At 48.4% G+C, this 15988-nt stretch overlaps 1 protein-coding gene across 1 annotated transcript in view; it reads left to right on the top strand.

Annotated features, from left to right (window-relative positions):
• MECR (mitochondrial trans-2-enoyl-CoA reductase) overlaps positions 1 to 15988 on the top strand; it is an 83110-nt gene that overhangs the window by 19599 nt on the left and 47523 nt on the right. The window contains exon 2 of the mRNA XM_075335996.1: positions 13938 to 14035. Coding sequence (XP_075192111.1) covers positions 13938 to 14035 — 98 coding nt within the window. The remainder of the gene's footprint in view (positions 1 to 13937; positions 14036 to 15988) is intronic.

Here is a 15988-nt window from a genome sequence, read left to right as displayed (position 1 = left end):
GACAATGACCCCAAGCATACAGCCAAAGCTACCCAGGAGTTCATGAGTGCAAAAAAGTGGAACATTCTGCAATGGCCAAGTCAATCACCAGATCTTAACCCAATTGAGCATGCATTTCACTTGCTCAAATCCAGACTTAAGACGGAAAGACCCACAAACAAGCAAGACCTGAAGGCTGCGGCTGTAAAGGCCTGGCAAAGCATTAAGAAGGAGGAAACCCAGCGTTTGGTGATGTCCATGGGTTCCAGACTTAAGGCAGTGATTGCCTCCAAAGGATTTGCAACAAAATATTGAAAATAAAAATATTTCTTTGTCGCTCCATTGGGAGACCCAGACAATTGGGTGTATAGGCTATGCCTCCGGAGGCCGCACAAAGTATTACACTAAAAGTGTAAAGCCCCTCCCCTTCTGCCTATACACCCCCCGTGCTCCCACGGGCTCCTCAGTTTTTATGCTTTGTGCGAAGGAGGCAGACATGCACGCACAGCTCCACAGATTGGTCAGCAGCAGCTGCTGACTATGTCGGATGGAAGAAAAGTGGGCCCATATAGGGCCCCCAGCATGCTCCCTTCTCACCCCACTCTTGTCGGCGGTGTTAAGGTTGAGGTATCCATTGCGGGTACGGAGGCTGGAGCCCACATGCTGTTTTCCTCCCCATCCCCCTTAGGGCTCTGGGTGAAGTGGGATCCTATCGGTCTCCAGGCACTGAGACCGTGCTTCATCCACAACTCCTGAGGAGCCTGCTGGATAGGAGCCGGGTATCGTTCAGGGACATGGCCCTGCTACTTGAAGGTACTCTGTGTCCCCGTGGGGACCGCGCACAGCAACACTCCAGCATTGCTGGGTGTGCTAGTGCACCGGGGACCGCGGCGCTGACCGGGTTAAATGTGCCATTACACACTGCAGCGTCGCTGAGTGTGTTTGTGTATGGGGACTACCGCGCTGACCGCCGCTGCCATGGTTAACACTGCGGCGCGGCTGGGACTTGTAGTGCGCCGGGGACTTCCGCGCCGGCCGCGCTTATACGGCGGCCGCGCTTATTACTCGAGTCCCCGGCTTTTGCGGCCTAGTCTTTTTTCCTCCCACCCCCAGCCCTGACAGGCAGGGGAAGGGCGGGACGCTGTACAGGACGAGCAGCAATGAGGGCTGGAGCATGCTTTGCATACTCCACCCCCCTCACTGTGCACAGTGGGGCACCAGTTCCCGCACTTTCTGGGTCACGCCCACGGCTCCCTCCTCTCCTCAGGACGCCGGCAGCCATTCCTGTCAGCTCCTCGGACGCTGCAGAGGGGGACAAATTCTGGGAGACCCAGGCAGGGATTCTGGTGGCCTCACAACCGCTTTAAGCGGGTGGTAAGCAGCACCTGTGGTGCTAGCCCCATTGTGCAGTAGTGTAATTATAAATTATATGTTTATGGTATATACTTTACACTGTATGGTGCACAGTTGATTTCTGGCTATATACCCTATTGTGTTGCTCAAGGAAGACAATAGCATGGCGCCCACAAAAGGCAGGGGTGCCAAAACACAGGCTTACTATGCTGCCTGTGCCGCATGTACGACCCCGCTACTGGCAGGATCCACTGACCCTCATTGTGTACACTGCTCGGCCCCTGCGGCACTTACTCAGCCGGAGCCTCTGCTAAGGGGGGCCCAGGGGGAACCACCTGCTGACACTGTCCAGGTGACAGGGACGGAGTTTGCAGTCTTTACGGATAAACTCTCTGAGACTATGGCTAAGATACTAGAAGCCTTGCAGTCCAGACCGGTATCTCAGCACAGGGACACTGTTGAATCATTGTTCCCTGGCCCCCCTCAGTTGGACCAACAATGTCCCCCCGGGGTGTCTCATAGATCCCAGGCTGAGGGCTCTGACACAGACCCCAGCCCCAGACCGACTAAGCGAGCTCGCTGGGAAATTCCCTCGACATCATCATATTGTTCAGGGTCTCAGCGGGGGGAATCTCTGGTTGATGACGCGGAGACAGCTGATCAGGATTCTGATCCTGAGGCCGCTCTCAACCTTGATACTCTGGACGGGGACGCCATAGTGAACGATCTTATTGCGTCCATCAATAAAATGTTGGATATTTCTCCCTCAGCTCCTCCGGTGGAGGAGTCAGCTTCTCAGCAGTAGAAATTCCGTTTCAGGTTTCCCAAGCGTACACCGAGTATGTTTCTGGACCACTCTGATTTCAGAGAGGCAGTCCAGAATCACCATGATTGTCCAGATAAGCGTTTTTCTAAGCGCCTTAAGGATACACGTTATCCCTTTCCCCCTGACGTGGTCAAAGGTTGGACTCAGTGTCCCAAGGTGGATCCTCCAATCTCCAGACTGGCGGCTAGATCCATACTTGCAGTGGAAGATGGGGCTTCACTCAAAGATGCCACTGACAGGCAGATGGAACTCTGGCTGAAATCCATCTATGAAGCTATTTGGCGCTTCTTTTGCCCCAGCATTCGCAGCCGTATGGGCGCTACAAGCTATCTCAGCAGGTCAAGCGCAAATTGACGCAGCCACACGCACGTCCGCGCCGCAGGTGGCGTCCATAACCTCTCAGACGTCGGCATTTGCGTCTTACGCTATTAATGCTGTCCTGGACTCTGCGAGCCGTACGGCGGTTGCATCCGCCAATTCGGTGGTACTCCGCAGGGCCTTGTGGCTACGGGAATGGAAGGCAGATTCTGCTTCCAAAAAGCGCTTAACCAGTTTGCCAATTTCTGGCGACCGATTGTTTGGCGAGCGTTTGGATGAAATCATCAAACAATCCAAGGGAAAGGATACATCCTTACCCCAGCCCAAACCGAACATACCCCAACAGAGGAGGGGGCAGTCGAGGTTTCGGTCCTTTCGGGGCGCGGGCAGGTCCCAATTCTCCTCGTCCAAAAGGCCTCAGAAAGATCAAAGGAACTCTGATTCATGGCGGTCTAAGTCACGTCCTAAAAAGACCACCGGAGGTGCCGCTACCAAAGCGGCTTCCTCATGACTTTCGGCCTCCTCAATCCGCATCCTCGGTCGGTGGCAGGCTCTCCCGCTTTTGCGACACCTGGCTGCCACGGGTAAAAGACCGGTGGGTGAGAGACATTCTGTCTCACGGTTACAAGATAGAGTTCACCTCTCGTCCCCCGACTCGATTCTTCAGGTCATCCCCGCCTCCCGAGCGAGCCGAGGCTCTTATGCAGGCGCTGGGCACTCTGAAGGCAGAAGGAGTGGTGGTCCCTGTGCCTCTTCAGCAACAGGGTCACTGTTTTTACTCCAACCTGTTTGTGGTCCCAAAGAAGGACGGGTCTTTCTGTCCTGTCCTGGACCTGAAACTGCTCAACAAACACGTAAAGACCAGGCGGTTCCGGATGGAATCCCTCCGCTCCGTCATCGCCTCAATGTCCCAAGGAGATTTCCTTGCATCGATCGATATCAAAGATGCTTATCTCCACGTACCGATTGCTCCAGAGCACCAGCGCTTCTTGCGCTTCACCATAGGAGACGAACACCTTCAGTTCGTGGCACTGCCGTTCGGCCTGGCAACAGCTCCACGGGTTTTCACCAAGGTTATGGCTACTGTAGTAGCGGTCCTCCACTCTCAGGGTCACTCGGTGATCCCTTACTTGGACGATCTGCTGATCAAGGCACCCTCTCAAGAGGCATGCCAACACAGCCTCGACGCTACTCTGGAGACTCTCCAGAGTTTCGGGTGGATCATCAATTCTCCAAAGTCAAATCTGACACCGGCCCAATTGCTGACATATCTTGGCATGGAGTTTCATACCCTCTCAGCGATAGTGAAGCTTCCACTGGTCAAGCAGCGTTCACTACAGACAGGGGTGCAATCTCTCCTTCAAGGTCAGGCACACCCCTTGAGGCACCTCATGCACTTCCTGGGGAAGATGGTGGCAGCAATGGAGGCAGTCCCTTTCGCGCAGTTTCACCTGCGTCCTCTTCAATGGGACATCCTACGCAAATGGGACAGGAAACAGACGTCCCTCGACAGGACCGTCTCCCTCTCTCAGGCGACCAAAGCTTCCCTTCGGTGGTGGCTTCTTCCCACTTCATTATCGAAGGGGAAATCCTTCCTACCCCCATCCTGGGCGGTGGTCACGACGGACGCGAGTCTGTCAGGGTGGGGAGCGGTTTTTCTCCACCACAGGGCTCAGGGTACGTGGACCCAGCAAGAGTCCTCACTTCAGATCAATGTTCTGGAAATACGGGCAGTGTATCTTGCCCTGAAAGCGTTCCAGCAGTGGCTGGAAGGCAAGCAAATCCGAATTCAGTCGGACAATTCCACAGCGGTGACATACATCAACCACCAAGGCGGCACACGCAGTCGGCAAGCCTTCCAGGAAGTCCGGCGGATTTTGATGTGGGTGGAAGCCACGGCCTCCACTATCTCTGCAGTTCACATCCCAGGCGTGGAAAACTGGGAAGCAGATTATCTCAGTCGCCAGGGCATGGACGCAGGGGAATGGTCCCTTCACCCGGACGTGTTTCAGGAGATCTGTTGCCGCTGGGGGCTGCCGGACGTCGACCTCATGGCGTCCCGGCACAACAACAAGGTACCGACGTTCATGGCACGGTCTCAAGATCCCAGAGCTATGGCGGCAGACACCTTAGTTCAGGATTGGTCGCAGTTTCAGCTCCCTTATGTGTTTCCTCCGCTGGCACTGTTGCCCAGAGTGTTACGCAAGATCAGGGCCGACTGCCGCCGCGTCATCCTCGTCGCTCCAGACTGGCCGAGGAGGTCGTGGTACCCGGATCTGTGGCATCTCACGGTCGGCCAACCGTGGGCACTACCAGACCGACCAGACTTGCTGTCTCAAGGGCCGTTTTTCCATCTGAATTCTGCGGCCCTCAACCTGACTGTGTGGCCATTGAGTCCTAGATCCTAGCGTCTTCAGGATTATCTCAAGGGGTCATTGCCACTGAGACAGGCTAGGAAACCAACGTCCGCCAAGATCTACCACAGGACGTGGAAAATTTTCCTGTCGTGGTGCTCTGCTCAGGGTTTTTCTCCCTGGCCTTTTGCCTTGCCCACTTTTCTGTCCTTCCTTCAATCTGGACTGGAAAAGGGTTTGTCGCTCGGCTCCCTTAAGGGACAAGTCTCAGCGCTCTCTGTGTTTTTCCAGAAGCGCCTAGCCAGACTTCCACAGGTACGCACGTTCCTGCAGGGAGTTTGTCACATCGTTCCTCCTTACAAGCGGCCGTTAGAACCCTGGGATCTGAACAGGGTGCTGATGGTTCTTCAGAAACCACCATTCGAGCCAATGAGGGATATTTCTCTCTCACGCCTTTCGCAGAAAGTGGTTTTCCTAGTAGCAGTCACTTCTCTTCGGAGAGTGTCTGAGCTAGCAGCGTTGTCGTGCAAAGCCCCTTTCCTGGTGTTTCACCAGGACAAGGTGGTTCTGCGTCCGGTTCCGGAATTTCTCCCTAAGGTGGTATCCCCCTTTCATCTCAATCAGGATATCTCCTTACCCTCTTTTTGTCCTCATCCAGTTCACCAATGTGAAAAGGATTTGCACTTGTTAGATCTGGTGAGAGCACTCAGACTCTACATTTCTCGTACGGCGCCCCTGCGCCGCTCGGATGCACTCTTTGTCCTTGTCGCTGGCCAGCGTAAAGGGTCACAGGCTTCCAAATCAACCCTGGCTCGGTGGATCAAGGAGCCAATTCTCGAAGCTTACCGTTCTGCTGGGCTTCCGGTTCCCTCAGGGCTGAAGGCCCATTCTACCAGAGCCGTGGGCGCGTCCTGGGCTTTGAGGCACCAGGCTACGGCTCAGCAGGTGTGTCAGGCGGCTACCTGGTCGAGCCTGCACACTTTCACGAAACACTATCAGGTGCATACCTATGCTTCGGCGGATGCCAGCCTAGGTAGACGAGTCCTTCAGGCGGCGGTTGCCCACCTGTAGGAAGGGGCTGTTTTACGGCTCTATTACGAGGTATTATTTTACCCACCCAGGGACTGCTTTTGGACGTCCCAATTGTCTGGGTCTCCCAATGGAGCGACAAAGAAGAAGGGAATTTTGTTTACTTACCGTAAATTCCTTTTCTTCTAGCTCCAATTGGGAGACCCAGCACCCGCCCCTGTTTTTTTGTGTACACATGTTGTTCATGTTGAATGGTTTCAGTTCTCCGATATTCCTTCGGATTGAATTTACTTTAAACCAGTTTATAATTTTTTCCTCCTTCTTGCTTTTGCACCAAAACTGAGGAGCCCGTGGGAGCACGGGGGGTGTATAGGCAGAAGGGGAGGGGCTTTACACTTTTAGTGTAATACTTTGTGCGGCCTCCGGAGGCATAGCCTATACACCCAATTGTCTGGGTCTCCCAATTGGAGCTAGAAGAAAAGGAATTTACGGTAAGTAAACAAAATTCCCTTCTTTGTTTGGTTTATTTGTCCAATTACTTTTGACCTCCTAAAATGTGGAGTGTTTGTAAAGAAATGTGTACAATTCCTACAATTTCTATCAGATATTTTTGTTCAAACTTTCAAATTAAACGTTACAATCTGCACTTGAATTCTGTTGTAGAGATTTCATTTCAAATCCAATGTGGTGGCATGCAGAGCCCAACTTGCGAAAATTGTGTCACTGTCCAAATATTTCTGGACCTAACTGTATGATTTTGCCTATTTCATGTCATCAAATTTCTACCAGATAAGACCCTATTGTGCTTGTTTGCCCACAGCTTCCTCTCTTAAATTGGTCAGCATGGCTGTTGTTGCAGAACGAAGCCTCTTCAAACGATGATGCGTAAAAAAGCCCATAGTTTGTTGAAGACACGCAGGCTAAGGGCATTGATTACTGGAATCCAAGTTTTGTGGTCTGAGACTAAGATAATCTTATTTGCCTACAGTCAAGCATAGTAGTGGGAGTTTCATGATTTGGGGCTACCGGTTGTGGGAAGCTACAATTTTTTGAGGGAACCATGAATGTCAACATTTAGGCTATCTGCACATGTTGCGTTTTTTCCCGCGGAACCGCAGCGTTTCAGTGCCAAATTGCATGCGTTCAGCTTCCCCAGCAAAGTCTATGATAAAGCTGAAAAATCAATGCACATGCTGCGTTTCTAAACGCAGCGTTTTGGATGCCCAAAATTGGTGCAGAAAAAGAAGCAGCATGTCACTACTTTTGTGCGTTGTAGCTGCGTTCTCCACCCATTGAAATCAATGATGTTGGTCAGAACGCAGCTACACCGCAGTTCGCTGCATTTTTGTTGCGGTCCGCATGCTTTATCGGTATACAGAACGCAGGCATTTTTACCTGCAGTGAGGTCAAGAGGTTTCCTGTTGACCTCACTTCCTGGCAAAGTTCAGGAAAGCCGGAGTCGCCAAAGTGCCCGCCCCGACCCCCAATCCCCTTCCCGAAAATCCAAAACAGCCGCGCGCACAGCAGCGCACCGGCCGCCCTACTCCTCTCTTTGTGTTGCATGTGCCATAACACATGCAACAGAAAACTGCTCCCCAGGCCCTGCCAGGTCACCCCCTATTCCCGCCCGGTGTCCCCCGGTAACCCACGTACCTGTCACAGCGCTAATCCCCCACGGCCCCCTCCTCCTTCACAGCAGACGCCGGTCACACGTGCAGAGCGGCTGACAGCCCAGCTTTCTGCTTTGCTAGACGCTGGCTGCTCGCACTCTGCAGCTGTGACCCGGGGAGAGTGGGTGCAGATACTTTGCACCCACTCTCCTCAAATGGAGGGTCTGCACTCCTAGAAAATGGGGGATACGTTCCCTGAACGTGCCCCCCATAGTCTAGAAGGTCCAGAGTCAACGTGGGACGTCCAAAATGGATTACAGGGACCCGATTTTTTTTTTTTTTGTTTTTTTTTCCAATAAATTGGTTAAAGAGGGAATGTTTTGGGGAGTGTATTTTCAAATAATTTTTTTTTTGTAATTTTTTTTTGCTATTACTGTCAATTAGTTATGTCTGGTATCAAATAGACGCTGTGACATCACTAATTGCTGGGCTTGATGCCAGGTGACATTACACATCTGGCATCAACCCCATATATTACCCCGTTTGCCGCCGCACCAGGGCAACGGGATGAGTTGGGGCGAAGCGCCAGGATTGGCACATCTAATGGATGCGCCACTTCTGGGGCGGCTGCGGCCTGCTATTTTTAGGCTGGGAAGAGTCCAATAACCATGGCTCTTCCCACCCTGAGAATACCAGACCCCAGCTCTCAGCTTCACCTTGGCTGCTGATCTAATTTGGGGGGACCCTACGTTTTTTGTTTTTTTTTATAATTAATTAATTATTTATAAATAATTAAAAAAAAAACGCTTAGGGAGCCCTCCAAATTGATCACCAGACAAGATGAAGCTGTCAGCTGTGGTTTGCAGGCTACAGCTGTCTGCTTTACTCTAACTGGCTATCAAAAATAGGGTGGACCCCACGTCATTTGTTTTAATATTTTATTTTTTTTTTTTTGGGCTAAATACAAGGCTAGGCACCCTTTAGTGCCACATGAAAGGCACTAAAGGGCGCCAGCTTAGAATATGCAGGGGGTGGGACGTTATATATATGTTTGACATCCATTGACGCATTTTTGGCTGTGTGCCCACAATCAGAGTTTGCAGCGTTTTGGGCGCAGAGTGTTTTCCCTGCGTCCATAACACTGCGTTGTGCAGTAGAAGCACAGTGGAAGGATTTTTAGAAATCCCGTGCCCACTGTGCTTCTTTTCTCTGCAGCATAAACTGACCTGTGGCGCGGCTTCCCGAGCATCAGCATGTCAATTTATGCTGCGGAGTCGAGAGTGCTCTCTGCAGGTAGAATAGAGCTAAAGTCCACAGCAGACTGAACCCAAATCGTGGGCATGGCCAGCTGCGTTCTCCCTCTCACAACACTCTCGTGGGCAACACTCACATCTCTGCAGGAAGGCTGACACTGTGTACTAGACGCCGTGTGTCGCTGGATCATGTGATCAAAAACGCACCTGAAGAAAACACATGGAAAACGCATGCGTTTTTAAAAAACGCATTGTTTACAATTGTCCCCTCTGCTAGAGGGTGCTTTTTTTTCTGCGCTGAAAAAAACGCAACGTGCGCACATATCCTTACTGTGACATACTGAAGCAAAGCAAGATCCCTCCTTCCCTTCATATTCTAACATGATAATGAGCCTAAACACACCTCCAAGACCATCACTGCCTTGATAAAGAAACTGAGGGTAAAGGTGCTGGACTGGCCAAGCATGTCTCCAGAGCTAAACCCTATTGACTATCTGTGGGGCATCCTCAAACAGAAGGTGGAGGAGCGTAAGGTAATGTTGTCATGGAGGAGTGGACGATTATTTCAGTGGCTCTTGTGAAGCTCTAGTGAACACCTTCCCAAAGAGAGTTAATGCAGAGCTTGAAAATAATGATGGCCACACAAAATATTTAAACTTAGGACACAATATGGTCATTTTTATTTTGGGGGGTACTCACTTTTGTTGCCAGTGGTTTTGACATTAATGGCTGTGCGTTGAGTTATTTGGAAGGCACATCAAACTGACTACTTTATATTGTATCAAAGAGTCAGATCTTCAATGTCCCATGAAGAGATATAATAAAATATTTACAAAAATGTGAGGGGTGTAATCACTTTCGTGATATACTGTATATAAATGTGTTATCCCTAGAATCCTACTGATGCATTGAATAAAGTTACCATATCAATTTAAAGGGAATCTTGTCACAAAGTTTATACTACCCTGTTATGATCTGGTGTTCAATGACCACAATGAACACAATTCACCAAAGTCGTAGGTAATAAAGTACCGACCGCAAGCCCTGAACTTAACACCACACTAGAAGTAGCCGGGCAGCATGCCTAACAACCTAGATGCCTCACACCCAGTCGGAGGACTACATAACCTACAAGGCAGAAAGTGAGAAGAAACAATCTTGCCTCAGAGTAGATTTCCCCAAAGAAAAATAGGCCGCATCCCACATGTATAGACTGTGACCAAAGATAAAAAAGATATACACAGTAAGAGCAAGATGGAGCAAAGAGAGGCCACACTATACTAAATACGAAACACAGGATAGGGAACTCTTGCGGTCAGCATGAAAAACCCTATCAAAACGTCCTACACGGAATGTGCAAAAAAGAAGAGTAATCTAATACTCGCACGTTCACAATACGTACAAGACTCTGGTGAAACTGTAGGAAAAAAAAAACTAGCAATTACCCTGCCCACTAAGGGGTGCTTCTCACACAGCGAGATCGCTGCTGAGTCACAGGTTTTGTGACGTACCAGTGACCTCATCAGTGATCTCGCTGTGTGTGACACTAAGCAGCGACCTGGCCCCTGCTGTGAAATCGCTAATCGTTACACACTGTTCTGGTTCATTTTTTGCTCGTTGGCCTCCCGCTGTGCAGCACACATCGGCGTGTTTGACGGCGGGAGACCAACAAGCACCGACTCTTTATGTAAGCAGCGTACGCTGGTAACCAGGGTAAATATCGGGTAACTAAGCAAAGCGCTTTGCTTAGTAACCCGATCTCTACCTTGGTTACCAAGCGCAGAGTCGCTGGTGAGATCTACCTGATTGACAGCTCACCAGCGACCATGTAGCGACGTACCAGCGATCCTGACAAGGTCAAATCGTGGTCGGAATCGCTGGTACGTCGTTTAGTGAGACGGTACCCTAACCCTTGCTAAGATAAATGACATAGATTGACAAGGAAGATTTATCTGAAGGCACAAACAAAACAGGATACAATACAAAAAACCTTCAGAGATAATTCACAGAAGCCATAAGCAAATAACACACAAAAGTATGAAGCAAAACCGCTTAGCTTGATAGCGGTGAAGCCAAGAGAACAAGAGACAGATTCCTATTATCTCAGGAATTTCAGACAACTGGCAAAGACAAACAGCCAGCACACGCCTATTTCCAAAATCAAGGTTTGAGCTGCCAACCAGGTGTGTAGAACTAAGGATCAGAATCCAACCCACTAACATCAACGACCACTGGAGGGAGTCCAAGAGCTGAGCTCCACCAGACAGTATTCACAACACCACACCATCTGAGAGCAGTTTGGTATGGAGACTGAGAGCCTTATACTAGCAATGTGTCACTTACTGGGCAGCTTGCAGTAGTTTTGTATAAATCTGTTTTAACTGCAGCAGATCTACCAGTTCCTTGAATTCTGAGCTCTTTAACCCCCGTCACGCTACTGATCACCAGCTTTCTGTGAACAATGTGCATAGGCAGAAACCTACCAATCGTTGGAGGGGACGTGGTTGGACTACATGGCAGCAGGCTTACTACAAGCATTCTAGTGATAATCTCTTGCTGATATAACAGTGATTTTCTCAAAAATACAGCAAGTAGCCCAGTAAGTCACACATCGCTAGACTCATCGTCTTTGTCCCTACATTCTGGTGCTCTCAGAATAGAGACAGATTCTCTTTAAAGGGAACCTGTCAGCAGAAATTTCCCCTAAAACCTCACAGATTCCCCCTCTGCAGCTCCTGGGCTGCATTCTAGAAAGGTCCCTGTTATTATTGTGCCCCCTTTCTGACCAAAAAAAATAGTTTATAAAGAGGTACCTTTTTGGCTTCGGATTCTATAAATGTGACACGGGGGCGGGCAGCCTGATGGCCGTTATTCTATATATAAGAATAAGGCTGCACATCAAACTTAGATAATGGTGTAATGCCGCAAGCATATGGAAAAATATTGGAATATACAATGAAAAATGCTACTTGCTAATTTGAACATGTGAATAATGAATTGCATACCTGCCATGAATATTAGGAAAAAGGAGATATTTAGCAATCGCATTGATCAATGTAACTGAGCCCCAAGGCCTCGTCAAGGCATATCTCTATATTGGGGTCCCTAGCTCTGTGACCCTAACTGTGTGTCATCTCATTGCAATTAAAAACTGCTATGGGTGGAGAGGGGTAACTAAGGACTTTCTTATATAGGAGATGGAAAAAACATGGCCGAAAGGGGCGGAGCTGTGTTCACATTCAGAAAAATTTTAATTTTTAATACAGTCTAGCATCTACACTGAGCACAGTGTGACGCTGGAGAGGTTTGCGCGCTCACGAGATTATGGGCGGGTACTTGCTGATAACAGTCACAGTCCCGCCCATAATCACTTGCCTGCGCACACGTCACCAGCAGTCACAGTGCTCAGTCCCGTGAGACTGGCACTGGGCATGCGCGGGGATGGCTGAAGCAGTGGGCGGCGTCCAAAAGTATGGAAATCAGTGATGGGGGCGGCATACAGGACCAGGGGGCAGAATAACGGCCATCAGGCTGCCCGCCCCCGTGTCAGATTTATAGAATCCGAAGCCAAAAAGGTACCTCTTTATAAACTCTTTTTTTTGGTCAGAAAGGGGGCACAATAATAACAGGGACCTTTCTAGAATGCAGCCCAGGAGCTGCAGAGGGGGAATCTGTGAGGATTTAGGGGAAATTTCTGCTGACAGGTTCCCTTTAATGTGAACACTGTAAAAACAAAACTATAAAAACTAGCATCATCAGCCATCATTTTGTGCAAACCTGGGCAAAGCGCAGCCCGCAGGCCACATCGGGTGCTTGGCTGTTTCAGTCCGGCCCGAGGACCGAGACAGCTGAGGGGCTGAAAGCAGTGGCCCATGGGCTGCACTTGTCCCTATGTCACCGCTATTTGCATACACAGGATGGTGGATACATACGTTGGTGGAGGACAGAGCCGTCAGCTCATTCTTCCACCAATCACTGTGTGTGACTGAGACAGCGGACACACTGTCACTTCATCGCGTCTGCTGTGCAGTCATTGCACTGGAGACCAGAGGAGAGCACAGCACTGGGGGGATTGGTGCAAAGTGAGTACATTTGTTTTTTATGTATGTGACTGTGTATATAAGGGCTATGGGGGGATGTGTGATGGCTCTTATTGCATATACAGAGGCTGTGTGAAGGGTCATCCTGTATATAGGAGGGCTTTGTGAGGACTCGTACTGTATATAGGGGGAGCTGTGTGTATGATCATACTGTATTTAATGGGACTATGGGGGCTCATACAGTATGTAGGGAACTGTGGGGGGGGCTCACACAGTATGTAGGGAACTGTGTGGGGCTTATACTGTATATAGGGAGGCTGTGTGTGGACTTATGCTGATATAGGGGCTTTGTGTGAACTTATGGTAGATAGCATTAATGGATAGTCATAGTTAAAGATGTTTTGCCTCTAACAAAGTTAGTTTTTAAATTTAATCAATAGATCTTGTAATAATAATAATTTCCACAATTGGATGTTATATAAAATGTTTCTGTGCTGAGATCTTATATATGTGTCCCTGCTGGAGATGTAGTATGATCAGACCATGTCCCTGTACAGTCAGACACGGCCATTACACAGTACATAGCAGGGACACATATATAAGATTATCTCAGCACAGGAGATGTGCTATGATTAGACCATGTCCCTGTACGGTCAGACACGGCCATTACACAGTACATAGCAGGGACACATATATAAGATTATCTCAGCACAGGAGATGTGGTGTGATCAGACCATGTCCCTGTACGGTCAGACACTGCCATTACACAGTGCATAGCAGGGACACATATATAAGATTATCTCAGCCCAGGAGATGTGATATGATCAGACCCTGTCCCTGTACGGTCAGACACGGCCATTACACAGTACATAGCAGGGACACATATATAAGATTATCTCAGCACAGGAACATTTTACATAACATCCAATTGTGAAAATTATTATTATTCCAAGATCTATTGATTAAAATGAACGTTGTTTGTGGGAAAACCCCTTTAATTCTGTTTACAGTTATACTATAACTAATATTGAGTCAACAGAACAGTCACTATATCTCTCATGTGGCCCCTTGGAAAAATGAATTGCCTGCCCCAGTTGTAGTGTAATTGGGCATGAATATTGTGTAATGCTGTTGTATAGTACGCCATGTGTAATACTGTTTTATATGTTCACTAGTTTGAAGAACGTAGAAGTCTCTTCTCCAACTAATTATGAAGTCCGCGTTAAAATGTTGGCTGCCCCCATAAATCCTTCTGACATTAACATGGTTCAAGGTGAGATGTGTTTGTTTGTTTGGTTTTTTTTGCTTGTTTGTTTTTTTAACTAAAAAGTGTAAAGCATCTTGTCATTAGTGTGGGGTGATCGTTTCTAGAGCTTCCAGACGTAAAAACCGCGCATCTCAGAAGTGGAAATATAAGCCAATAAGGGGTTAGGCACTACTTTACATGCCACTACTGCCAGAGATGAGCTCTTTCCTAAATACTTTGCTTTTGCAATCCTGTTGTAATCTGAACTACTCTTCTAGTTACATGATCTCTGGCTAACAATCTCTTAGCTTCTTGTGTTGTCACATCAAAATCTTCTTGAGTTCCAGGCTCTGGAAACTGATAAGTGTGCAGGGTTTGTTGCATGGGTGGGCAGCACTCAACTTTACTCTTCCTGTACATGCTGCGTCTCCAGACAAGGCTTTCCCTACAGCCCCAAAAATGACATGAAACATGGCAGAAAAGGTACATGGGGTTATGAAGGAGCATTATCCTTAGTCATTTATAGCAAATCTAGTAACTGTGTGAGGGTAATAGACAACCTAGAGTAGTCAGTAAACCAAGTCAACAGCAAATGGTCTTGTCAATAGCACATCATGGTCAGGTGATAGCCGAGGGTCAGAAGCCAGGAAGTCACGTATGCAACAGAGGGGCGAAACGGAGCCAAAGTTAGGAACGAGGATACAGGTCAGATGCTGGGAAGTCCAAGTACGAACAAAGGAGTAGGACAAACAGGCCAGGGTAAGACAGACAGGGAAGGGTACACAATAGACAGGAGCGGGTAGTCAGTGACCGGGACAGACGGACAAATGAAGAGAGTACAGGTCAGAACAAGGTAGGTGGGAGGCAGGACAGATCAGGTAACTCACCAGAGCCAGTAACACGCTGCAGAGTATAAACTATCACTGGCACTGAACTTGAGGTGCTGCACCAGGATATAGTGTCCCAGAAACCAGAATGAGGCAGGGATGAGTTAACCCCTGACATGACCAGGCAGGAGCTGGGTGAAATAATCAAACGACAGTAGCCGATACAGACCTGGATCATGACAGAGATAAATGGTAACAGAAATGTCCGCAGGCTGCTTCTCTTTTAAGTTGCACTTCTCGCTGATATATGCAGGAACTCCATTATGTACTGTAATGTCGCCATCGTAATAGTTAGTGATTGGCTGCAGAGGTAGCATCCAGATGAACAGGGAGCATGGAACTGAGACCGGAGCACTGATGGAATCCTATATTCCTGGATGAATGCTGATGAAACCGCAACTCAAATGATTGGATGGCAAGTTACAGAGCAGAAGAATCGGGCAATTCCTTGAGTTATTAGCCATATCGGTGCAGATATTAGTTATCGGCACCAGAAGCCGTTTGAAAGAAAACCTGACAACTGATTCACGGTGCCCGATCTACAGGCAGCATGAATCAATCTGGCTCCATCATTTCAGACAGGTATGACTTGGGCTATGTTCACTTGTTAAGTATTTGCTGCGTTTTTGTCCAATATTTTTTCTTCTCACAGTCGGATTGCCCAGTACTTGCAAAGTGAATGGGATTCCTGAAGTCTCATGCACATGTTGCTTCTTTTTTCTTTGCAGATTTGAAGCAGTTTCACATCTACAGCATGTCATTTCTTTCAGCGGTTTTCACCTACATTAATGAATGGGGGAAAAAATGCATCAAAAATACCCAGAATTTACACTATGTTTGTCCCAGTAACTCTTCAGTATTTGAAGCAGAAATGTCTGCCGCTAATACTTAACATGTGCACATACCCTTGGGCTATGCTAATTAAAAGTTACTTTTTACACTACCAGCAAAAGCTCTGAGATTTGAGAAATGTCATGCTCATGCAGATTTTTTGTTTTCATGATAGAATTTGAGACTTGCCGCGTTTTTAAATCTCTTGTATGGCAATTCTTTCGGTGTTTTTGTGGCATTTTTTCACCCATAAAATGCAATG

Source organism: Anomaloglossus baeobatrachus, chromosome 2 (assembly GCF_048569485.1).
Source record: "Anomaloglossus baeobatrachus isolate aAnoBae1 chromosome 2, aAnoBae1.hap1, whole genome shotgun sequence".
Lineage (NCBI taxonomy): Eukaryota > Metazoa > Chordata > Amphibia > Anura > Aromobatidae > Anomaloglossus > Anomaloglossus baeobatrachus.
This window is presented reverse-complemented; position numbering and strand designations above follow the sequence as displayed.